The following is a 26951-nucleotide window of genomic DNA, read 5'->3' as shown; positions in this document are numbered from 1 at the left end:
CATAAACTCTATCTTTACAATGACTGTCTCCCTGAATAAATAGTTTATCGATTTGCATGTGTTTAATAAACTGCTAAAAATGCAAGTGGACATAGGAGCTGCAGTGACTTTAGTAAATGCACAAATGTACATGGACTTTGGCTGCCTTCCCCTCACACTGGTTTCATGGAAGTTGATTAGCTACAATAAACAGCAGATTCCAATACTAGGTCAGTTCACCACTCCTTTCTCACACAAATCTGTTGTTCACCCTCTCACCTTCCTTGTTGTGAATCATTTCCATATTGCAGACCTGTTTGACTTAAATGCATTTAATGCTTTCAGTTTCTCCATTGCTGCTGAGATGAATTTGGTGTTAGATCAAGTTATGTGTCAGCAACTGGAGTCCCTCTGCTCCATGTTTTCATCTTTGTTTCTTTCAAGATCCTGAAATTATGGTGCATGGCACATATGATTGCAATACTAAAACCTGGAAAGTCACCAATGGATCCAAAGAACTTCAGGCCAATATCTCTCCTTTGCCATCTGTATAAGATCCTAGAGAGAATGATTCTTTACTGCTTAACTGCAGTAGTTGATCCACTTTTTATCTCACAGCAAGCTGGCTTTAGACTTGGAAAGAATTGCACCTCACAAATCCTTATTTTTCTCAGTTCATAGAAGATGGCGTTGAGCAGAAAAAGATAACAGGTGTAGCTTTTGTTGACCTTTCAGCGGCCTTTGACACCATAAACCACAGAGTGTTACTGCACAAAATCTACAACTTGACTAATGACAACACGCTGACAAGGATAATTGCAATGCTCCTACAGAAAAGTTTTTTTATGGACTTCCAAGGGAAATACAGCCAATGGAGAACTCAAAAGAATGGTCTCCCTCAAGGAAGTGTACACTAACGATCAATCACAGCCTCAAGGATGCAAAAGCTTCATATACACTGATGACCTTGCTCTCGCTGCCCAGGGCAATTGGTTTGAAGATGTAGCAATTGGTTTGAAGATGTAGAGATAATGCTTGGTACTTACTATGAAAAGAATCATCTCGCACCCAATCACAAGAAAACGCAAATGTGTTAATTCCATCTGAAACATAAACAAGCTGACAGGAAACTTGAAATATTCTGGAATGTAGTTGCACTAGAATATTGTTCCCACCCCATGAATTTGGGTGTCACTCTCAACCATACACTAACCTGAAGCTGAAACTGCCTTCTTTGGAAACTGGTGGGATCGAACTGGGGTACTCATCCACAAACATTAAGAACAACAGCTCTTGCCTTATGCAATTCTGCAGGAGAGTATGCTATCCCAGTGTGGTACAATTCAGTATATGCAATGCAGGTTAATGTAGCCTTAAATGACAGCTGTAGGATCATTACAGGCTGCCTAAGGCCAACCACTATGGACAAAGTTCAGTGTCTCGCTGGGATTGCTCCATGTAACATCAGAAGAGAGGTTGCTGCTAACATTGATAAGCATAAATCAAATACAGTGACCTCACGTCCACTCTTTGGACATCAACCTGCCAAGCCAAGACTGAAGTCCAGGAAGAGTTTCCTAACAACTTCACAGTCCTTAGAAGGATCAGCTGTGGCTACCTGACTCACCAAGTGGAAAGAAAGATGCCAGCACCTGTCAAACTGGATGATATCACAAGAATCACTGCCACCTGGACACATGGAGACCGGGGTCATCTGGAAGTCCTTGAACAGACTACAGACTGAAGTCGCAAGATTGAGGGACAATCTCCTTAAATGGAACTGCTAACACAACACTGTGCGAATGCGGTGAATTACAGACAACCCGGCATCTCTTCAACTGTAACTCATGCCTTAAATGGAACTGCTAACACAACACTGTGCAAACGCAGTGAATTTCAGACAACCCAGCATCTCTTCAAATTAACTCATGCCCAACCAGCTGTAGCATGAAGAACTTAAAGTCTGCAGCACCCAATGCTATCAAAGTTGCCCAGTTCTGGATGAATACTGTATAGTTTTCTTTGTATGTATTGTATATGTGTTCATTTTAGTGTACCTCTGAAGTGAATAAAGAAAGATCTTTGTTTTTTCCTGGTCTTGGCTGTATTACCAGTTTTCAGGCCCACATTACCATCAAAAAGCTTGCCCGCTCTCATTTCTTTTGGGCACAGCAGGTGCCTGTCATGTTGTGTGACTCTGTCAAGGCTGAATTAGACCATTTGACATTGCTTGATGTCATTCAGCCTATTTCCTCCAGTGAATGGCCTACACCACTCGTCTTCATTAAGAAGCCGATGGGTAAGCTTCACCTCTGCGGCAACTTCATTGTTATGATTAAGGTATTGTCCATAATAGATACATACCCTTTGCCCCATCCTGGTGAGTTGCTCATAAAATTATCAGGTGGCCACTACTTTGTTGGAAGCATACCCTTTGCCCCATCCTGGTGAGTTGCTCATAAAATTATCAGGTGGCCACTTCTTTGTTGGAAGCATACCTCCAGCTCCCCTTGGGTGAAGCAACTAGGCACCTTCTTGTTGTCAATACACCTTTTGGCCTATACCGAAATCAGCATTTGCCTTTTGGTATCACTACCACACCTGCAGTTTTTCAGCATGTTTTAGGACAGCTCATAGCCTCTGTGGTCCACAGCATCAATTACTTTGACAACATCACTGTTTCGAGTTCTTCCATCTCAGACTACCTTAGAAACCTCTGATTGTTGTTTTCTGTTTTGCAGTCTGCAGGTCTCAAGTGTAGACTTATCAAATCTCAATTTTTTCAGCCAACAATTGAGTACAATTGTGGCTTTGGTATAGCTGATGCCTGTTAAGGAACTGCAGACATTTCTAGGTAAAGTTGCAAGCGTAAGTTTTTGCCAGGCCCAATCACTGTGGCTCAGCCTCTGCAAGTGATATTGTGTAAAAATGTGCTTTTTTCTGATCCCCAGCTGACTGAGCATTCATTTCGCTTAAATCTAAGCTTCAATCTGCCCTGTGTCTGGCCAATTTTCAGCCAGGTCAGCATCTCATGTTGGCTACAGATGGCTCTTAGGAAGAGCTGGTGCACAAATACGTGGGCAGCAATGAACAACCCATTGTTTGTGCTTCTAAGACTTTAACGCCCATACAGCAGCGTTTTAACAATACTTGTGTTGTAGATATAAGCAGTTTTGGACGAGAATTATTTACAAGACACGGTATGCACCTGAACAGATCAGGAAAAAAAAGAATTAGGTACCCTTTTAAAAACAAAAATAATGGAAGATGCCCACAAATGTACCCCAAAGTTGGAACTAATCGCACTTAAATGGCTCCAGCCATCAAGTCAGACTCAGTTTCAATCTCAAATATTTCAGGAAATTGTTAGTAATGAATGTACTGCTTGTGTAGCTTCAGATAATTTTTTAGGCAAAAGTTTACATCTGCATCTAACTCCAAAGCAATGACAATTTTTCACCAGAATGTGGGAGGACTTAGTAATAAAGTAAATGACATTACTGTTCTGTTAGAGGAACCACAAGGAATAAAAGATACTGATGTATTATGTTTTAGTGAACATCATGTGAAAGATATTGAAAGGTTGCAGCTAAGCGGTTACTGTCAGGCAGTGCATTACTCTAGAACCATCATGGAAAAAGGTGGAGTGGTAATTTATGTGAAAAACAACATATCTTACAATGCATTAGATTTAAAGAGCCATTGTATAGAGCAACAAATTGAAGTATGTGGCGTTGAGATTACTGTAAATGACATCGCGGTTATAGTGTTAGCACTGTATAGATCTCCCTCAGGGAAATTGAATGTATTTCTTAAGCACTTAGATTCTTTATTATCCAAACTGTACTCAAAGTCCAAGAACTTAATAATTACTGGTGACTTTAATGTTGATTTCCTAAATGAGAGCAATAGTAAAGCTGATTTAGTACATTTAATGGAGTCTTATAATCTGATGGCAATTGTAGATTTCCCAACTAAGGTTACTGTTAACAGTAAAAGTCTGATAGATAATATATTTATAGATAAGTCTAAATGCAATGATATCACTGTACATCCAGTCCTTGGCCTTTCTGATCATGGTGGTCAATTACTTAGGCTCAAATACATCAGTGTGTGCAACAGTCCTGAGCATTCCTGGAAATCTTTTTAGGATAATAAATGAAGAGGGCCTTATGAAATTCAATGACAGCCTAAAAGAGATAGATTGGAGCCCAGTATATAGGGAAACAGATGTAAACAAAAAGTACAATTCATTTTTAAATGAATTTATGTCTTTATTTGAGTCCATCTTTCCCAAAAAAAATAGTTAGAAATAGTTATACAGGCAATGCCAAGAAGTCTTGGATCACTACAGGGATAATAACATCATGTAGAACAAAGAGGATGTTATACAGTTCTCTCAGGATTTGTAATGATTCAAAGAAACGACAACACTACAAACTTTACTGTAGCATTCTCAAGAAGGTTATAAATAAATCTAAAAGTATGTGCATAAAATCAGAAATTGAAAGCTCAGAAAATAAAATTAAAACTATTTGGAATGTAATAAAGAGGGAAACTGGCAGGAAAACAGAGAACATGTCTCAGGTAGAGATTATAACAGGGGACAGTATCATAAAGAAACCTGAGTTGGTTGCAGAAATATTTAATAACCACTTTTTGAGAGCAGCAGAGAAGACAGGCTGTAATAGTTCTATGGAAGAATCATTGTCCCTCCTACAGAAAGCTATTAGCAACAGAATCCCACAGTTATCTTTACCTCCAGTCACTGTAAGCGAAGTCATAAGAGTAATCAGATCATTAAAAAATAAAAATTCTGCTGGTGTGGACAATATTTCTAGTACAATACTAAAACACTTATAAATTTGTTAGTCCCGTCTTATGCAACATATACAATACATCCCTACAAGAAGGGATTGTCCCTGACTGACTAAAATTGTAGTGATTCCTCTCTTTAAAAAAGGTGATAAAAACGATGTAACAAACTATCGCCCAATATCCCTATTAACTACCTTCTCGAAAATTCTTGAGAAACTCATACACTTCCACAGTATCTTAAGCAAAAATCAGTTTGGTTTTCGTGCTGGTCTTTGTACCGAACAGGCAATATTCTCTTTCAGCAACCAAGTTTTGGAAGCCATTAACAAAAAAATGTCTCCAGTGGGTATTTTTTGTGATCTTACGAAAGCCTTTGACTGTGTAAACCACCAAATTCTTTTGAAAAAGGCAGAATACTATGGTTTAGGTGGTACTGTTGGCTTGTGGCTGCAATCGTATCTGAAGGATCGGAAGCAGACAGTAATGCTAAATGGCTCTTCTGGAAAACCTACCTCGTCTGAGTGGGGCACAATAACATGTGGGGTGCCTCAAGGCTCCGTTTTGGGCCCATTGCTGTTCCTCATCTTCAACAATGATCTTCCTCTTCGTTCTGAGACAAACAGCAAATTTCCTCTGTTCGCTGATGATACCACAATTCTAATTGATGCTTTTATAGATCACAATCTTGAACAAACTACAAATACTGTCTTTAATGACATCTTAAATTGGTTCTCCTCAAATGGTCTCTCACTCAATGCAAATAAAACTCATTATATGAGGTTCCATACATCACAAAGTAATCTCAATGAAATTAACATAAAATGTAGAGATCAACCAATGCAGAAAGTTGAAGATACAAAATTCCTGGGTGCTTATATAGACAGTAAATGTAATTGGTCAGTTCACATTCTACATCTATGTAAGAAACTTAGCTCGGCAACATTTGCATTATGGGTAATTTCTTCAGTGGCTGAAGTTGACGCCATTAAGGTTGCCTACTTTGGCTACTTCCACTCATTGATGTCATATGCTATCATGTTCTGGGGGAACCAACCACTTGCAAAAAAAGTTTTCACCGTCCAAAAAAAAGCAATCAGAATAATGTATGGGGTCCATCAAAGATACACTTGCAGGCACTTGTTTCGAAAGATAGGTATCCTAACAACTGCCTCACAGTATATTTTTTCCTTGCTGACCTTTGTGTGCAAAAATTATTCTATCTACCAAGACAACAGTAAATTCCATGGCTATAACACCAGAAACAAAAACAATCTACATGTCAAAATGAAACATCTCACTCTGGTACAAAAAGGAGTTTACTACTCCAGCATTAAGCTGTTCGATGCTCTCCCACTACATATCAAATGTGTTCATACAGAACTGCCAAAATTTAAACAAGTTCTCAAAGATTACCTGACAGAGAGATGTTTTTATACTGTGGATGAATATTTGAAAGAAAGTGTACATCATTACTAAACTTAATGTGTCTAGAACTAGTTCAATTGATTTTATTGAGCATTTGAGCATAATCACAGTTTTTGCAACAACAAATTGGCTGTACCTGTATTTACTCATGTAGGCCTAATGTCTGATTTAACCTTGTGCTCTTATTTGTAACCTTTATTTGAAACTTTTTTCTGTTAAATAGTTGTTATGTTATTTAGCTGACATTGTATATATTACTGTATTTATATATTAAAAACAAAGATTCCAAGACTTACCAAGCGGGAAAGCGCCGGCAGACAGGCACATGAACAAAACACACAAACACACACACAGAATTCGAGCTTTCGCAACTGGCAGTTGCTTCGTCAGGAAGGAAGGAAGGAGAGGGAAAAATGAAAGCCTAGGCCTTCGTGGCAAACGAATCTGCTCCAGTCCTGAATCCCTCGACCATTACACCAACAACCTGAAAACAGCTTTCGCATCCCGCAACTACCCTCCCAACCTGGTACAGAAGCAGATAACCAGAGCCACTTCCTCATCCCCTCAAACCCAGAACCTCTCACAGAAGAACCCCAAAAGTGCCCCACTTGTAACAGAATACTTCCCGGGACTGGATCAGACTCTGAATGTGGCTCTCCAGCAGGGATACGACTTCCTAAAATCCTGCCCCGAAATGAGATCCATCCTTCATGAAATCCTCCCCACTCCACCAAGAGTGTCTTTCCGCCGTCCACCTAACCTTCATAACCTCTTGGTTCATCCCTATGAAATCCCCAAACCACCTCCCCTACCCTCTGGCTCCTACCCTTGCAACCGCCCCCGGTGTAAAACCTGTCCTATGCACCCTCCCACCACCACCTACTCCAGTCCTGTAACCCGGAAGGTGTACACAATCAAAGGGAGAGCCACATGTGAAAGCACCCACGTGATTTACCAACTGACCTGCCTGCACTGTGATGCTTTCTATGTGGGAATGACCAGCAACAAACTGTCCATTCGCATGAATGGACACAGGCAGACAGTGTTTGTTGGTAATGAGGATCACCCTGTGGCTAAACATGCCTTGATGCACGGCCAGCACATCTTGGCACAGTGTTACACCGTCCGAGTTATCTGGATACTTCCCACCAACACCAACCTATCTGAACTCCGGAGATGGGAACTCGCCCTTCAGTATATCCTCTCTTCTCGATATCCACCAGGCCTCAACCTCCGCTAATTTCAAGTTGCCGCCGCTCATACCTCACCTGTCTTTCAACAACTTCTTTGCCTCTGTACTTCCGCCTCGACTGACATCTCTGCCCTTAACTCTTTGCCTTTAAATATGTCTGCTTGTGTCTGTGTATGTGCGGATGGATATGTGTGTGTGTGTGCGAGTGTACACCTGTCCTTTTTTTCCCCTAAGGGAAGTCTTTCCGCTCCCGGGATTGGAATGACTCCTTACCCTCTCCCTTAAAACCCACACCCTTTCATTTTTCCCTCTCCTTCCTTCCTTCCTGACGAAGCAACTGCCAGTTGCGAAAGCTCGAATTCTGTGTGTGTGTTTGTGTGTTTTGTTCATGTGCCTGTCTGCCGGCGCTTTCCCGCTTGGTAAGTCTTGGAATCTTTGTTTTTAATATATTTTTCCCATGTGGAAGTTTCTTTCTGTTTTATTTACTGTATTTATAGTATGTCTTACTTAGGCTATGTACAATTTGGCATTGAATTGCCCTTGTATTTATTGTAAGTTTAAATTGAAACCTGTACAACTTGACACGTTCCATATCCTTGTGATTGACTCACTAACTGGATCTACGGAACATGAAATTAATAAATAAATAAATAAATAATGAGCCATTGGTTGCTCTTTTCATCCCTTCAGCTTCTGTGCCAGAAAAGGCAGTGCGTCATTTGCTGCAGGGGCTCTCTTCCTATCCTGTTATCATTATCAAATCCATTACTGGCCAACAGTGCAACACGCCAATCCTGATGCCTTATCTCGCCTTCCAATCAGGCTGGACCTAGCATTCAATCAGAATGAGTCACCTTGTCTCTATTTAGATTCTGAGAACCAGAGTGCGGATGATACTTTTCCCATCACTAGTACCATGACAGCATCAGCGCTCACCACGGATCCTGTACTTAGTCGGGTCCTTTCTTTTGTGCAGCATGATTGACTGGAGAAACCCCCAAGCCATGCCTCAGCTCCCTTGCTTAATTACTTCTCCTTCCAGTACCACCTCTCTGTGTTTGATGGGGTTCTTTTGTTAGCTATGGAGGACGCTGTCCCCCAGTTACGGTTCCTGCTTCCTTATGATATAATGTACTCCAGTTTCTGCTTGTCAGTCATTGGATGCCTCTCACACCAAAGCTCAGTCCCACTGGAATGTGGTCATAGATGAAGATATTATGTGGATTCTCACCACTTGCACTCACTGTATTCAGCAACAGGCAGCCCAACAGGCATCTATTTCCCCCCTGGAAGCACATGTGGGAGCGTCTACATGTCAGTTTTGCTGGGCCTTTTCTAAATCAGTATTGGCTCATTGCAGTGGACGCCTATTACAAGTTTCCCTACATGTCCTACTGTCCGTCCACGTCTATGGCAGCCACTGTTCATCCCTGTCTAAGATTTTTACAATTGAGGGACTTTGGTATATTTTGGTTACAAACAATGGCCCCCTAGTTTATTTCTTGAGAATTTGCATCTTTTTGTCAGGCTAGAGGTGTTCGCCACCTCACAGCTCACTAGTGTAGTTCCTGTTGCACCTGACACCACAGCCAGTGCCACCTCTGTTGCTGGGTCCTATACGGCCGTTGACTTCGACACCTCACTGATGCCTCTGGTGCCAACCACTGAACTAGTAAAGAACGTCGCTATGGAGACGCCATCCCTGGTCCTGCCCTACAGCCTCTCACAAGGCAGTTGACGATGCGGTAAAACACTTCCTCATCACTTCTGCCCCTGCATGTTAGTGACTGTCCACCACATGCTGCAACAGCCCCCATTGTTGGGCAATGAAATGGACGTCAGAGCCATCATTGGTGTTTTCCATGACTTGTAATCTCAGTGACTTGTGAGATCAGTGCTTGTTTCCATGGTACAAGTGCTTTTTGGATACCAGTGCTTTTTTCTTGTACAATGTATTTTTCTGTGCCTAGTGTTTTAATACGTGTATGTGGTTTTCCTACCTACTAGAAGGAGAAACTGATGTACCTTCGCTCATGACACTTGCAATTTCAGAGACCACACCTACATGCAGTTCACAGTCCCTTTTACAGAGACCACCAGGCATGTTCTGACGAGCCACCAGAGGAACAGTATTAATGTCAAGTGTTCTGTAACCTGTATTACTGTTGCTCAGTAATTTGTTGAGTGTTACACACAATCTATACTTCACTGTATCTTACGTGTTGCTCTATGAAGTACTATGTCCCATAAATGATGTTTTTTTTTTTTTTCTTTCTATAGCACTGTGCCACAGATGACATGCACCCTATGTACCAGTGATCAGCACTGTACACCTGTGCACCTGATGGTTGCAGCTATTGGTTTATGAAGATCTTCTTGATAAAAACTGTGTTTCTTAGCCTAGTTAGCCTCCTTTCTTATTGCAATATCCAAGAAAGGTAAATATTTATTCTCTTGTAGTGTAATAGCAGATGCTGAGCTGAGCAGATGCCCCAGTAACAGTAGCAAAGCAGCAGTTGTCTGATACACAATAATTTAGTTTAGTTTCTGTTTTTTTTTTCTTCTTCTTCTTTTTTTTACTTGCTTCTGCACGGAAATAAGCTATACCTGTTTATTTTACTGTGTAGACTAGTTGTTAGGAAATTACTGTAAGATTGTGTTTTTGCATAAATCTTGGTGCATATCCTTGAATAAGGCAGCTTTCTAATGTAATTTTACCATATCAGACCATCACATCATGTTACTAAGTTTAAATGTTGAACTGGTACATAGCATATAGCTTTAGATAATGCATTCTAGTTTGCATACTTATCTTGTGCAGAAGCTGTTGCATAAGCAAAGTTTCTAGTAACAGGTAACTGTAGATACATCCATTTCAGTAGAGAAATGTATTTCTGTTGAAGAGATTGCCATCTCAGGACACAGTGAGAAATCTGCAGAGCAGTTTAAAGTGTTCCTTTATTCTTGTTGTTATATTCTGTGTATGTTACAAACTCAAAGCACCATTTGAGATCTTATATTTATTTTTACACTCTGATTTGGCTGGGGACAGTAATTACTGTGAGCAGATACAAGAAGAATTAGCTGCTGTCTGTAAACAGCTGGAAGCAGCATTGGCTACAGTCAACTTGTTTCTGGCTAGTGCTTTAAGTTGCGACAACATCGGGGAGCTGAGGTCGAGACCCTGGTGTTGCTGCATTTTCTGACATGCAACATCTGAGCAATCAGTCCTCACTTGAGAATGGGTGGCAGACATTGATGGGTTTGCATGTCACTGGCTGGAAGTGGAAGAGGGAGCAGGTCACACAGCTGATTCTACCTATGTCTTATCAACAGGTACAAGGTGCTACTCAGTGTTGATGATAACTCTGAGCCAGCACAGGATGCCTCACTTGTTGTGCCAGCAGCTGATTTTCATGCCCAGTCTGGACAAGTGTGGAAAGCGGGTATCCTTGTCATTGGGAGCTCCAATGTTTGGCGATTGATATAACCCTTCAGGGAAATAGGAGGAAAGGTGCGAAAGAATGCGAGCGTGCACTCAGTTTGTTTGCCAGGGGGTCTTGTCCATGATGTGGAAGGGGCCCTACCGGTAGATATCGAAGGCACTGGGCACAACTAGCTGCATATAGTGGCTCATGTCATCATGAATTATACCTGCCACTTGGGTTCTGAGGGCTTTCTCAGCTCCTTTTGGGGGATAGCTGATTTGGTGAAGGCAACTAGCATCACATGTGGAATGCGGGCTGTCTATTTGTAGCAGCATTCCCAGGATTGATTATGGTCCTCTGGTTTGGAGCAGAGCAGAAACTATAGGCTCGGTGAATCTGCAACAGTTTCAGATGCAAATTGCTGTTTGATATAAAATTGTATGGTTCCTGTTAATAAGTCAGGCATGCACTACAAGCAGAAAGTGGCTACTAGGGCAAAGGAGTGTGTGTGGCATGCATATGGGGCTTTTTAGATTAGCGAAACCCTCCCTTGGGATCAAAGATAGTTTGCCTGATAAATTAGCCACAATGTCCTAAGAGAACATTCATTGTCACAGATCAGAGATAGAAAAGGTTAATATGATTTTAGCAAATTGCAGGAGCATCCAAGGAAAGGTCCCAGAATTAGTATTAGGAACAGGAAGTTGGTTGAAACCAGCTGATAATGACAATGAAATCCTAGGTACAGATTGGAATATTCATTGAAAGGATAGGTTAGGCACCAATGGTGGTACCATGTTTACTGCAGTAAAGAATTCAAAATCTGGGTGAAGTTAAGTATCAAAGATCAGTCAAAAATGGTAATCAGATGCTTTTATAAATCACTTCAGTCAGGAGTTACAGTTGTAGAGCACTTCAGACAGATCTTGCAGAATATTGTTAATAATTTTCCTGGTCATGCCATTGTAATAGGGGGTGCCATCAACTTGCCAGATATAGATTGGGAGTATCATGTAATCAAAACTGGTGCCAGAGACAGGAATCTGTGTGACATTGTTCTGGATGTTTTGCTCAAAAATTACTTTGAGCAGACAATTAGAGAATTAACTCATGAGTATAATGTCTCAGACCTCCTGGCAACAAACAGACCTGAACTTATTGAATAAATTAATGCAAAAAAGATACCAATGATCATAAGATTGTGATAACATCTACAACAAAGACTGTTAAGAAAGGCAGGAAGATATTTTAGCTGAGCAAGAGTGACAGGATACAAATTTCAGGGTATCTGAGCAGTCAAGATCAAATAGTTGGTCATGAGGATGAAAGTGTGGAAAACAAATGGAAAAATTTCAAAGGAATCGTACAATATGCCCTAGACACATGTGTTCTGAGTAAAGTCTTAAGGGATGGGGAAGACCAGCCATGGTTTAATAGCCATGTTAGGAAACTGCTTTGTAATCAAGGAGAACTTTGTCTCAGATTCATGGGAAGTAAAAACCTAGCTGACAAACAAAAGCTGTACAAAGCAAAAGTGAGCATAAGGAGAGCAATGGGAGTAGCATTTAATGACTTTGAAAGTAAAACTTTGTCAACCAATCTGAGTAAAAACCCTAAGAGGTATTGGTCTTATGTACAATCAGTAAGTGGGTCAAAACCATCTATTCACTCACTCAATGACCATACTGCACTGAAGATAACAGAAGCAAGTCCAAAATATTGAATTCTGTCTTCTGAAATTGTTTCACTGCAGAAAATCATAACAAGGTTCATTCTTTCAATCATCACATGAACGTCAAAATCACAGATATTGAGATAACTGATCACAGAATAGAAAAACAACTTCAATAGCTTAGTAGCGGAAAGATGTCAGGACCAGATGAAATACCTATAAGATTACACAAAGATTAAGCAAAAGAACTTGCTCCCTTTCCAGCAGTAATTTATTGTAGATCACAGGAGCAATGAAGAGTACCTTCTGACTGGAAGAAAGTGCAGGTCATTCTCATTTTTAAGAAGGGCCATAGGACAGATGCACATGTTTATAGAATGAGCTTCTTGAGTATCGGAGCAGATTTGCAACTGGATTCAGGACTTCCTTGCAGACAAAACTCAACACGTCACTCTTAACACCCCAAAGAAGAGTGATAGGACCATTCCTGTTTATAAAATATGTATATGATCTAGCAGAGAGTGTCAGATGCTCTTTAAGGCTGTTTGTAGGTGATGCAGATGTGTATCATAGTAGCAATGCCAGAAGATAGTAACTGTGCTGAATGACCTCCAGAGAATTGATGAAGGGTTCAGGCTCTGGCAGTTGACCCTGAATGTAAATAAATGTAACATATTGCACTTCATAGGAAAAGAAATCCACTACTGTTTTGCTATGCTATTGATGACAAACCATTGGAAACAGTATACGTCATAAAATATCTAGCAGTAACTATCCAGAATGACCTTACGTGGAATGACCATATAAAACTGAGGTGATTGTTCAGATTGGTTACACCAAACAACACCCATTTAGCAGTAGTTCATTTATTCACCTAAACACATGCAAGGCACACAAAGAACTGAACATGGCAGAACAGCCCAAAGACAATGCTCTGAGTCCAAAGATGATGCTCAGAGTCCAAAGGCAAATGCATATTGATGCTTGATGCTGGTGTCAACTTCATCGGTGCTACATAGCCGCCCCTCGCCCCATCCCCCCCCCCTCCCCTCCCGCAGTGCGGAGTACTCTTAAGAGGCCAGGGAGGGGGGGAAGTGGCTAAGGCGGCAGCAGGGGTGGTCTGCGGGAGCCGGACCATGGTCAGCTCGACAGCATCGTCACGGAGCTGTGTGGGTGTGTGGGTAGATGTCATGAAGGAAGGTTCAGCCACCGAACCTGGATGTTGTTGATGCAAGCCGGGTGTCATACTGGGCATGCTGGTCATGCAGTGACAGGTAGGCCAGCGGTTTGCAGGTGGAACGGAGCAACAACGACGATGTCTCCGGTGGGCGTGGCGAACACACGAAGCATGTCCAGGTCGATGTCGGGCAGGAGGGGAACACATTTCACCAGGTGGCAGGGAATAGCGGAGTTTGTGTCATGAGCACTGGATGAAGAGAAACACATGATGAACAGTGTATAATCATGCAGTATTATTGAGATGTCATGGATTATGTCTGGGAGGGACAGGCACAGCACCTCGAGCGAGGGCACGTTAAAGATGGGGGGGCATGAGAAACCTCGACAGGGCAAGGCAGGCAATGGTGGAGGGGTCAAAGGGACCGGTGAAGGGCTCAGCAGCGAGGGCGTGATCGTAGGTAAGCTCGATGTGGGGAGCATGTGGTCACTTGATGGAGTGCGTGAGACCAAAGTAGAGGGCGAGGTCGGAGGAGAGCTCAATGATTGGAGCTGGAAGTCACTCGATCGAGTATGTAAGTCCGATGGGGAGGAAGTGGTCGGAGTGTCGTGAGCCACGACAGTGAGTGGCCTGGTCGTGGCCTGAAAGGAGGTAGAAGAAGGCTCGGCATGAGCAGGCTTAAGTCTGTTGAGAGAGACTGTAACAGTTGAATCTTTAATCTGGATGTCATAGGTGTTGGATGAGCGCTGGAGAACTTGGCACGGGCCGATATATGGAGGTTGGAGGGGAGCACGGACCATGTCATCTCGGAGGATCACGTACCTGCAATAGTCCAGAGATTTCGGCATGTGAAACTTAGGGCTGGAATGGCTGGCAAGCAAAGGGATGTGGAGGTTGACGAAGTGGCGTGTGACGTGGTCCACGAAGGAAAGTAAGTCAGACTGAGGGAGAGAAGCAGAAGGGCTCACAAGTTCGCCAGGGAGAACAATGTTCTGGCTGTATACGAACTCGGCTATTGTGCCTTTGAGGTCTTCTTTATAAATTGCACGAATGCCGAGTAGCCCAAGAGGAAGGGCCCCCATCCATAGAGAGTCGTGGCATTGAAGGGCCACCTTGAAAGTGTGGTGCCAGCGCTCGACTAGCCCATTACTTTGCAAGTGATATGCTGTGGTATGGATGCGACGGATGCTGCAAATATTACAAATCTCATTGAACACAGCTGACTCAAATTGTCTGCCCTGGTCAATCATGATGATAGCTGGACATCCAAAACATGATACCCATGACTTGATGAAAGCTCAAGCAACAGTTTCTGCTGTAATATTGGGGTGAGGGACAGCTTTGACCCAGCGAGTTGTTCAGTCGATAGACGAGAGAACATAACGCAAGCCGTTAGAGGGGGAGAGAGAGCCGACAATGTCAATATGAATATGCTGGAAACGCCCAGGAGGGATCCAAAAGGCGCCGAGGGGGGGTGAAGTGTGCTTGTGTACTTTGTAGTGTTGGCACGCGATGCAGGAGCATGCCCATTGCTGGCAGTCCTTGTTGACATTTCTCCTCACAAAGTGCTCCACTACGAGGCGAGCAGATGCACAAACACCAGGGTGAACTAAATTATGCAATGTGTTGAAGACAGCTCGACGGAGCGTGGTTGGGATGAGGGGGCGTAACATGCCCGTACTGTCATCACACCAGATCTGACCAGAATGCCAGGGCAGATGGTGCGGACGAAGTGTAGTGAATAAGTAGGGTCAGAAATCAGGTTTTGTGTTTCCTCGTTGGCGCGTTGGAGGTTAGGCAGTTAAGAGAGGTCTAACAGCGAATGGATGGCGTCGACTCATGAAAGGAAATCAGCAACTATATTGTCAGCACCCTTTATGTGTCTCACATCGGTGGTGAACTGAGATATGAAGTCCATGTATCTGAAGCAGTGAGGAGGCAGGTCAGCTGGCGGGTTTGTAATGGCCGCAGCCAGGGGTTTGTGGTCTGTTAAAACATAGAAAGGGCATCCCTCAGTGTCAGTCATAAAATGCTTGATCACTTTGTAGACCACGAGCAACTCCCTGTCAAATGCGGAATATTTCCGTTGTGCATTGGTGAGCTTGTGTGAGAAGAACTGCAGAGGCGAAGTTTGGCTGTCAATTGTCTGGCTAAGGACAGCGCCGATGGCAGTATCACTCATGTCTGTGATGATGAAAAGCTGTGCATTGGGATGAGGATGCACAATGGTGCAGGCCTCAGCAAGAAGATTTTTGAGGGCACTGAAAGAGTCAGTCATAATAGGGGTCCATGGAACAGGCCGAGATCCAGAAGTGCCGGTGCGTGCCAAGGCGTCTATCAGTAGAGCCTGAATCTCTGCAGCCTGAGGTAAATGTCAGCAATGATAATTAACCGTCCCCAAAAAGCGCCAGAGCTGTTTGAATGATGAAGGTCTGGGTAGGTTTAGTATTGTTTGTACTTTCTCAGGGGGCGGTGAAAGGCCGTCGTCAGAGACCCGAAAACCAAGAAAAGTGACAGCAGGTTGATGTAGCTGCAATTTGTCCTGGTTGGTCTAGATGCCTGATGCCGTGAGAGTGTTCATAACAGTTTGCACATGTCGAATGTTGTCCTCAACGTAGGAGCTGAACACAAGAAGGTCATCAAGATATGCAAAGCAGAATTTTAGGTCAAATAGCACTTTGTTGATGAAGCATTGCCATGTCTGGGTTGCGTTTTTTGGACCGAAGGGCATGAATTGAAACTGAAATAAACCAATTGGGATGGTGATTGCTGTCTTCTCAGTGTCTTCAGGTGCCATGGGGATCTGGTGGTAGGCCTGTTTGCAATCAATGACAGAGAATGTGGTCGCACCTGCGAGGGAACTGGTAAAGTCGGCAATGTTGGGTATGGGGTAGGTGTCCATAATTGTTTATGCGTTTAGTCGACAGTAAATCTCCGCACATGCGCCAGGACCCGTCTTACTTGAGAGTCATAAGTATGGGCGTAGACCAGCTACTGGCAGGGGGTTCAATGACGGCGGAGCTCAGTAGTTCAGAAATCTGATTTTTAAGGTGGGAGAGGCGCTCGGGACAAAGTCAACATGGTTTACTGGAGATCGGGGGACCTGGCATGAGGCGAAGCTTGTGAACCATGCCGTTGGTGACGACAGAACTGTTGCCGGCGGCACGGGAGGTGGTTTGTTTACAATGTGTGGCAGGCGGGGCAGGCGAAGCATGGTCGTGATGTTTGGAGCTACTCAGCGGATCCGACGGGAGCCAAGGTGGCAAAGTGTCCCAGGAGTCAACGCGACAAGATGGCCACCGGCCCGAAGCAGTGGCACTGTGGTCGGGTGAGCTCGGTAGAGCTCGTGAGCCGTTAGTGAGTCCATTGTCTGAGAGCGCAGCCTGTGGCAGCACGGTCGCGGGCGAAACACTTTGCACGAGTGCACTGTTTGTGTTGTCAGTGGCAGTTGCACAGCGGCGCACAGGACTGAAGTTGCATAGTTTGAGGTGCTGTCTGCAAGGGGCGGGGTAGGAGCCGTCAGTTTGGGAACAAGTGATGCTCATCGCGCACTTGTGTCCGGCCGAGTGTCAAACACTGCCATGTTAGGAGGGTGTGGGCTTGCAGAACTGTCAGTACATGTTATGGCAGTGTTGATAGCACAGTTGTGAGGGGTAGCGGTAGGTAAACACATGGAGGCTCAATCGCTGGGACTGCAAGCAGATTCAACGCACTTACTGACCTTGCTTTGTCCTTGCTGTAGTGTCTATAATTCCTTTGCTGCATCGGACAGCTGGAGCTGTGTTTCGTGGTGCCAGAGGGAGAGCTCGAAATTTTCCTTGCATAGGCGAGCAACGTTTTCAAGCTCTACGAGGCACTTGTGCGTGGTTTCTTGTAATGTCACGGGGTGCATGCCGGAGCACATGGGAAGTGACTCTTGGACGGATGATGATGAAACACAGGTCCGGTGAAAGTTTGTGGTGTCGCAAGAACTCAATGCCTAGTATAGTGTCGTCAGTTTTGCACACTAAAAAAGTCCACTTGAGTTTGCAATTTGCAGAGAGTGAGATGACATGGGAAGTTGAACCCGAGCATTGTAGTTTAGTTGAATTCACAGCTTCCAGTGAAGTATGATGAGGGCGGATGTACGACGATGCTAAATACATAGGCAGCAGTGAAACATCGCCGCCTGTGTCCACTAGGAAACGGTATCCCAAAGAAATGTCTTTAATGTAAAGTTGTCCACAGTTATCCAGTCGTCCCAGGACAGAATGGAGCACTGGGGAGTGCCTGTCATGTTGTGTGCAGGAGGCAACACCTACCAGCGATTGGCGTTTGGAAAGTAGCGTGGTGGTCTGCGGTTCCATGCCGCCTCACCAAACCGTGCATGGAAGTAACAGTACGGGTAGTGTGGTTGCATTTCCTGCGGAAAGTTCATTGCCAGTGGCAGTGGCTGAGGTTCGGTGGCCGCAGTAGGTTCAGTTGCAGGAGGGGGCGTGACCGTGGGCAGAGCTGGTGACGTCCTAGTTGCTTGTTTACTGCTTCCCGGAGCGAGGGGAACAGTCGGCACAGTACGGCCCCGGCCGCGTCCAGCCGCAGGGCAATGAGCCTGAACCTGAGACTTGTCAGGTAAGCAGTGGCTGGCGAAATAGAGCAGTGATGCATCATGTAGCTTGTCAGCAATTGCCATTCTTTGTTCAATAGGTTCAGGAGACCTTTGAGCCAGAGCAAAGCGGATGTGAGGAGATAGTTTATCTGACCAGATGGCGAGGAGAGCTGTGTCAGAGAACAGATCGGCACTGACCAGGGCACATAGCCGTCTCCAGAGCTGGGAAGGTCTGTCAACGCCTAGTTGCTTGACGTGGAGCACTTGCCGTATTGCTGCCTCATTTTGTTGAGCATGCAAGCCAACATAGAACTGTCTTTTTGGTTAGAGTGTACTGGGTAGATGAGTCCGAGACATCGACCAGGTCAGAAATCAAGTCCTCCTGGTCATGCAGGTGGGTGATGAGGCACAGAAACCTGGTTGACTCATCGATTTTGTAATGATCGAACACTTCATCCACAATTTTTAACCAGGTTATAGCTCTGGTAAGCATTGTAGAATGTTCAGAAGAACAGGTTGAGTTGAGTTTGTCATGGTACTGCCTGAATTGAGCTGTTGTTGCTGTAGTATTTCAGGATAGTGTGCCTCCAGGGGATGGGGCAGCAATGGCTCTTTGGGTGGTAGCATGAAGGTGACACGTTGTGATTGAGTGCGATCTGTGGCAACGTGGAAGGTCGACACCATAATGTGTCGATTGTGGTTGTGGAAGCTCAACACATTGCAGGTGTGTTGGGATTGACGCATTGTAGAAGACCGACGTGGATGAGGCACTGAGATGTGCCGAGAATGGTAGCAGAAGCTCGACTGGAGCCGGCGCAGGGGCAACGGGTGAGAAAAATTTCAAAGTTTGAGAATGCATGTTAGCCCGTGGAAAGGTCGACATATGACCAGAATTGCAGGGAGGCTGGGGAGATGCAGGCTGTCCAGAAGCACAGTGTGGGAAATGATGGCAAACATGGGGCTGGGGGTGTGAATGTTCACTATTCATAGTCACTGAGTGAATGAGTGAAATGAAGACAAGATAAGAATTCCTGGTCACATAAATACAAGGTAATATCAACAGAAGCAGAAAATATTATAACAGGAGTAAGGATTGTTATGAATAGGAAAGAAGGCCCAGAGTGAGCTACTGTGAACAGATCTGTGACAGGATTATTTTCATCAGATTTGACTGCAAACCAATGCTCACAACAATAGTTGAGTATACATGCCAATGTTGCAAGCAGAAGATGAAGAGATAGACAAAGTATATGAGGGTACTGAATGAGTAATCCAGTATGCAAAGGGGAATGAAAATAATCATGGCAAACAGAATGTGATTGTAGGAGAAGGAACAGACAGGCTTACAGGAGCATATGGGCATGGCAGTAGGAGTTAAAGAGGAAAAGAGTACTTTCTGATGGTAATAGTGAATATTTTCTTCAAGAATCAAAAGAGGAGGAGAAAGACCTGGAGACATGGGAAGATTCCAGTTAGATTACATTGTGGTCAGACAGAGATTCCAGAATCAGATACTGGATTGTATGGCTTATCCAGGATCAGATAAAGACTCAGACCACTATTTAGTAATGATCAAGAGTAGACTGAAATTTAAGATAATCCTCCATAAGAATTAGTGTGGAAGGAAGTGGGATACTGAAGTTCTGAGGAATGATGAGATGCATTTGAAGTTCACTAAGGGTGTGGATATTGCAATAGTAATCAGTTCAGCTGGAGAGGAGTAGACATCTCTGAAAAGGTAATCACAGAAGATGGAAAGAAAAACACAGGTACAAGGAAGGTAACTGTGAAGAATTCTTGGCTAATCGAAGAAATATTTCAGCTGAACAAGAAAAGAAGAAAGTAGAGAAATGTTCAGGGAAATACAGGAATACAGCTCTATAGATCCCTTGGGAATGTAAAAGGAAGTGCAAGACAGTCAAAGCAAAATAGCTGCAGGAAAGATGCGAAGAAATTGAAAAAGAAATGATTGTTGGAAGGACTGACTCAGCATATAGAAAAGTCAAAATATCCTTCACTGAAGTTAAAAACAATGGTGGTAACACTAAGAGTGGAATGGGAATTCCACTGTTAAATATAAAATAAAGACCAGATATGTTGAAAGAGTATGTTGAAGGCCACTATGAGGGGGAAGACTTGTCCAGTGACAAGACAGACTAAGAAACTGGACTCAATATGGAAAATGTAGGGGATCCAATATTAGAGTCAGAATTTAAAAGGACTCTATGGAAAGCACAAGATTGTATAAGGCAGAAAGGATAAACATCACTTGGTGAAAGTAGCAACCAAACAACTATTGAAGTTGGTGTGTAGAATCTATGAGACCAGTGACATGCACCATCAGACTTTTGTGATAATATCATACAAGCAGTTCAGAAGACATCAAGGGCAGATAAGTGTGAAAACTGTCACACTATCAGTTTAACTGCTAAGGCATCCAAGTTGCTAACAAGGAGAATATACAGAAGAGTGGAAAATAAAACTGAGGATCTGTTAGATGCCAATCTGTTAGGCTTTAGGGAGGGTAAAGGCAGCAGAGAGGCAGTTCTGACAAGCTTGATAATGGAAGCAAGACTGAAGAAAAATCAACACACATTCATTGGATATTTCAACCCAAAAAAAGTATCCAACAATGTAAAATGGTGCAAGATGTTCAAACTTCTGAGAAAAATAGGAGTCTGCTATAGGGTAAGATGAGTAAATACACAATATGTACAAGCACCAATAGGGAATGATAAATTAAAAAGTGTGTAAAGAGATGCAGTCTTTCATTCCTACTGTTCAATCTACACATCAAAGTAGTATTGACAGAAATAAAAGAAAGTTTCAAGAGTAGGATTAATGTTCAGGTTGAAAGGATATCAATGATAATATTTGTGATGACATTGCTGTTCTCAGTGAAAATCAAGAAGAATTACAGGATGCACTGAATAGAATGAACAGTCTAATGAGTAAAGAATATAGATTGAGAATAAACCAGAAAAAGACAAAAGTAATTAGAAGCAACAGAAAAGAGAATAGCGAGAAGCTTAACATCAAACTAATAATTATGAAGTAGATGAAATTCAAGAATTCTGCTACCTTGGAAGCAAACTAGTTCTTGATTGACAAAAAAAGGGGTGACATAAAAAACTGACTAGCATAGGCAAAGAGGGCATTTTTGACCAATAGAAGTTTGCTGGTATCAAACATAGGCCTTAAATCAAGGAAGCAATTTCTGAGACTGTATGTTTGGAGCACAGCATTGTATGGTAGTAAATCATGGATAATGGGAAAAGTGGAACAGAGGAGACTCAAACCATTTGAGAAGTGGTTTTTCAGAGGAATTTTGGAAATTAGGTGAACTGATAAGATAAGTAATGAGTATGTCCTCCACAGAATCAGCAAAGAGAGGACCATATGGAAAATATTGACAATAAGAACAGACGATAGGATATGTGTTAAGACAGTAGGGAATGACCTCCATAGTGCTAGAACGAGCTGTAGACTGTGAAAACTATAGAAGGAAACAGAGATTGGAGTACATCCAGCAAATAATTGAGGAAATAGGGTGCAAGTGCTTCTCTGAGAAGAAGAGGTTAGTGTAGAAGAGGAATTTGTGGCAGGCTGCATCAAATCAATCAAAAGACTGATGACTCAAAAAAGGTGCAGAATTCTGAAAAAAATTTTCTTAGCAGGTGTCAGTGTTATGTGAAGAATTTTTCATCTAAATACCTTGTGTCTAGGACTACTTTAGCCTGCTTGTTGTTATGCTGGCCAGTCAGTTTCTGATTTATGTATATTCGCTGATGGCATTGCAATTCTCAGTGAAAATGGAATTAATAATCTAATGATTACAGAGTGTGCATTGAAAATAAAATCATAAAAAGACAAAAGTAATGAGGATGAGAAGCAGCAGAAATGGGAAGAGTGAGAATATATACCACATATACTGGGTGTCCCATTTATCTTGACCACCCTAAATAACTATTTGTTCAGAGGCAAATTACAAAAGGTTTCAAGAAAATGTTCTTGAGCTGTCAGGGGGACATCAATCAGCATGATTGTCTTCACTGTAGGTTTGTTTTTTATAAAATATATGAACAGCAGTATTACTTTTTTAAATGGCACCCTGTATTTTTTATTCAGTGATTCATTTCCTCTCCTAAAGACCTATTCAAAGATGTATCACAGTGTACCACTCACTGAAACACAATGTTATTAATTACATAATACAACATTGACATTGATGCTCCCAGCACTTAGTGAAGGTACTTGGAGCAACGGAACACATCCACATGCTGACGTTGACAGAGGACAAATGTAAACATAAGTAGAGTGCACACCTGTCATTCTGTCAACCATCATCAGTTGAAGAATTGCCTGAGTAGGATGTACACCAATGAAGAGAAGGTAGAAATGCCACTCATCTGTGGGGTATGTAAATTAGCAGAACAGTAATTGTAATACTGTTTTCTTATGAACACGTACATTTAGGACAGTAGTCTACTCTTTTTAAATACTGTTGTGTAGAGTAGGCATATAGTAAAGGCTGTCCTTCCTTCAAACTGCAAGGACATAATGTTTGTTTTATTGTTGTTGTTGTTGTTGTTGTTGTGAAGGTAGGCGAAATGCTACGCAGGCAGCAGAACTGTACAGAGAGCAATATCCTGACAAGAAACCATTTTCCCAACAGATGTTTTCTCATATTGTTGCGACACTTCAGGAAACAGGAAGTTTCAACCCATGACAACGCAATTGTTGTGGCACTCGCACAGATGAAGCTGCCGTAGTTACTGTTCTCACTTCCGTTGCTATGAATCCACATGTGACCACATGACAGCTTGAACATGAGATTGGCATTCCTAAAAACCAGCATACATCATATTCTTACTTGTCACCAATTCCATCCTTACCATGTACACCTACATCAAGAACTGCATGGGAATGATTTCCAGAATTGTTTACAGTTCTGTCAGTGGGCACAGCAGCAAATCCTCACCAACCCGAACTTCTTCTCCAATGTTCTATTAACCAATGAATGTTCCTTCTCAAACAAAGGACAGGTAAATACAAGGAACATACATTATTGGTCCAGTGACAAACCACAATGGCTTAGACAGGTGGAACATTGGTGTCAATGGAAAGTTAACGTCTGGTGTGGGATGCTTGGTACTACAATTATTGGCTCTTATTTCACCGATGGTAGTCTAAACAGCACAGTGTATGCCAACTTCCTCAGATGAATTCTTCCTCCTCTTCTGGATGAAGTGCCGCTAAGAACCAGAATGCTCATGTGGTATCAACACTATGCATGTCCAGCACATACTGCCTTGCGTGCACGTTATGTTGTAAACCGAAGGTATCCTGCCAGGTGGATTGGTCAAGGGAGAACAGTTACTTGGCCTGCTAGGTCTCCTGATTTAAATCCTCTGGACTTTTTTCTTTGCGGATGCATTAAAGATGTTGTCTATCATGATATTCCAACAATTCCAGGGGACATGCACAAACATACCACGCTTGCTTGTAATTCTCTTTAGCAGGGAACACGGGAAGCTGTAAATAATTCTTTCATTCAATGAGTGCACCAGTGTATCAATGTCCAGGGTCACCACTTTGAGCAGCTTTGAATGTTCTACTTCTGGTCGGTGGTACAGGAGAATTAAAGTCAGTTTTGTGTTATGTTTTTACTTGGTTTGCATTTGTTTTCTGACAACTCTAGCAAGTGGACGAGTTTGTGATCCCGGGGTCAAAGTCAGTGTTGTATTATGTGATTAATAACTTTGTGTTTCAGTGAATGGTGCAATGTAATACATTTTTGAATAGGTCTTTATGAGAGGAAATGAATTACTGAATAAAAATTTACAAAAGTCATAAAGCTGTTCACATCTTTGTAAAAAACAAAGCTACAACAAAGGTAATCATGCTGATTGATGTCCCCCTGACAGCTAAAGAACATTTGCTTGAAACCTTTTGTAATTGGCATCTGGACAAACAGTTATTTAGGGTGGTCAAGATAACCCTGTATATATGAGATGTGGTAGAATAGAAATTCTGCTGTGGTTGAAACTATGTAAAACAAATTTTGTATTCACACTTTTAAAATGCTCAAAAAATTGTTTTAAGGAATCTAAATTTCAAAAACATCCCCTCAAAAGCATTTGTAAATATTAAATAGTAAGAAGGGCAGGTATAATTTCATAGCAGAATGAAAATATACAAATATATACGTGGAGTTAAGGTCAAGAGTGTATGCTCAATGAAAGAAGGAAATATTATGGTTAAATGTTCCACTGGAGCAATTAGATAGAGGGAAGTTGGCATGGATTATAGGATACTGTGGGCAGATGGGCAGATATTGCTGACACTTGACCCTGTTTGACTTGTGACCATAACTTGCAATCTTTATGTTAACAAGAAAGGTAAATAGCTTTAGCATTCATTGTATAAGAAGAAGTCAGTCGGAGACAGGAGAAGCTACTCTAATATACTTAAACACAAAAAGAGTAGTCAGTCATAAAAATGTAGAAACATAAATAAATTACTAATAATTCAGATCCATGCCATACAAAGGTGGAAAAAATAACACACACACACACACACACACACACAAACACACATACACACACACACACACACACACACACACACACACACACACACACACACACACACCATCCAACACTAAAACCAGTTTGCTTATTTTGATGTATTTCTTCAGTAAGGAATCAAACACACAAAATGTTGTGAAATTTTTTTGTTGTTTACCTGCATAGGTATCACATGACCCTCTCTTAGCAGGAGCACAGTTTCTGCTTTTAAGCTCTGCATTGTTATAGCTGAGCCGTTTCCAGAAATTCTCTTCCCATCTCCAAGAAGATGGAAAAAGTTTGCTTTTGGTAGACGAACAGATACTGTGTAGGTAGATGGCTTAACAACTGGTACTGCTAGTAGGGCAGACCCCACCCAGAACTGGTCACTCCTGCCCATCGTCTGCAAAGGTACAATACACAAGGATCTTAAGTTCAAGATTCTCTAATTACAAGTTGAGTACTCTGATAATTATGACTACAGTGAAGGATGATGGGGCACTATGGAATGAATAATCTCCAGAAAAGGCTCGTCAATGCAGAATATGAGTGCTGACATGGGACACCTGCAGCGTCACTTTTGCCAGCCCAGAATAACTCTGCAATTGGTTCTTGTACTGGAAGACAGGATGTAGCAGTGGAGCCTGCCACTTCGACTGGTGGTGTGCCATGACAGTTAGCATGAGCAAGTACAGTTTGTTGGGCACCTTCACAGCCTTGGATACAAACAGCTGTCCTCTAAGGCAGTAGTCCAGCTACAACTTAAGTGAGCCCATGGTGGCTCACCAGTTGGAAGGCACAAGGTTCTGGGAGTGACTCAGCCCCAGTAGTTGGTGTGTCAGTACTGGAGTCCACGTCTCATGGCGACAGCTTGCAAAACCATTTTGCCTCATCACCTGAAGTGAATCTCCAATTGTATTAGGTGCTGCCAGACTGTGAATACTTTGGTTTGAAATTATGGATATTTATAATGGTTAGATTCTTATTTGTTCTGCCAATTTACTGCTTCTAACTACATACATCAAAACAAGGCAGCAATGGGTATGTGTGGCAGTCAGCCTGCTTTTGCTGTGAGCTTGCTTTTGCTGTGGCCAAGCTGGCCTTCCTGCTGTGTTGCCTGTACTGTGACAGCCCATGGCTGGCTGTGTAGGAACTCACTAGTAGAATTTCTGCATCTCATGCGACAGTGTTTTGGGTCCACTCTGTGCCTGGTGTGGTATCTGCAGCCCATTTGTGACAGCAGTACTATTATCCAGTAGCACCAAAAAATAGTAGCAGCTCTACAGAAGGGACAAAATACTTATTGCAAGCTTCATGTACTCCCTCAGTATTGGGTTGTATTTTATTTTTATTGTCCAACAGTCTACAAAAGCAGCTTATTCGTAAGAGATTCAGCAAGTCAGTGAGTGTAGTATGTTCTTAAATCAAGTTTGAGTCAACATTCAGGGATTTATTTTCTCCCACAAGTGCAGCAAAAAGTTGGTTATTCTGTCACTTTTGTCTCATAACAGAGACATGTCTCTTTTTATTTGTGAAAAAGAACTGACTACCACCTGAAGTATTTTATCAGAACAAAATGCTTCAACAGCAGTGAGATCAATATTTTAAATACAGCAAATACAACAAAATAAGCGACAATGAAAAATTCTTGGCTTTCTGAAGCAAGTAACACATTATATATGTCCTACTGATTCCAGTTGTGATAGTTTTAAGTAAATGAATTGTATATATGATTTTTACTTGTATTTTCATGTTAACTGTTCCTTTATATTATTACTTACAAAATGTCATGCTGGACTCACATGTCATCTATATACAATCTATTCTGCTGCAGTTGTGGTTCATGTTAAATACTGATTCTCAGTGAGCTTTCAATGGACACTGTGTTATTACAATCATTCAAATATATAGATAATTCTTGATGTACAACAACATTATGAAGAAGATATATTGCTACTTATTGTATAGAAAAGCAGTTGAGTTGCAGACAGGCACAGTGAAGAGATTGATAAACATTTAAGCTTTCAGACAAAAAGTCCTTCTTTGGAAATAGAAAACACACACATCCACACAAGCACAACTCACACATATACGACCACTGTCTCT

At 42.3% G+C, this 26951-nt stretch overlaps 1 protein-coding gene across 1 annotated transcript in view; it reads right to left on the bottom strand.

Annotated features, from left to right (window-relative positions):
• LOC126281419 (uncharacterized) overlaps positions 1-26951 on the bottom strand; it is a 212231-nt gene that overhangs the window by 12861 nt on the left and 172419 nt on the right. Inside the window, exon 13 of the mRNA XM_049980362.1 lies at positions 25024-25248. Coding sequence (XP_049836319.1) covers positions 25024-25248 — 225 coding nt within the window. The remainder of the gene's footprint in view (positions 1-25023; positions 25249-26951) is intronic.

Source organism: Schistocerca gregaria, chromosome 7 (assembly GCF_023897955.1).
Source record: "Schistocerca gregaria isolate iqSchGreg1 chromosome 7, iqSchGreg1.2, whole genome shotgun sequence".
Taxonomy (NCBI): domain Eukaryota; kingdom Metazoa; phylum Arthropoda; class Insecta; order Orthoptera; family Acrididae; genus Schistocerca; species Schistocerca gregaria.
Note: the sequence above shows the minus strand (reverse complement) of the source record. Positions and strands in the feature narration are given on the sequence as shown.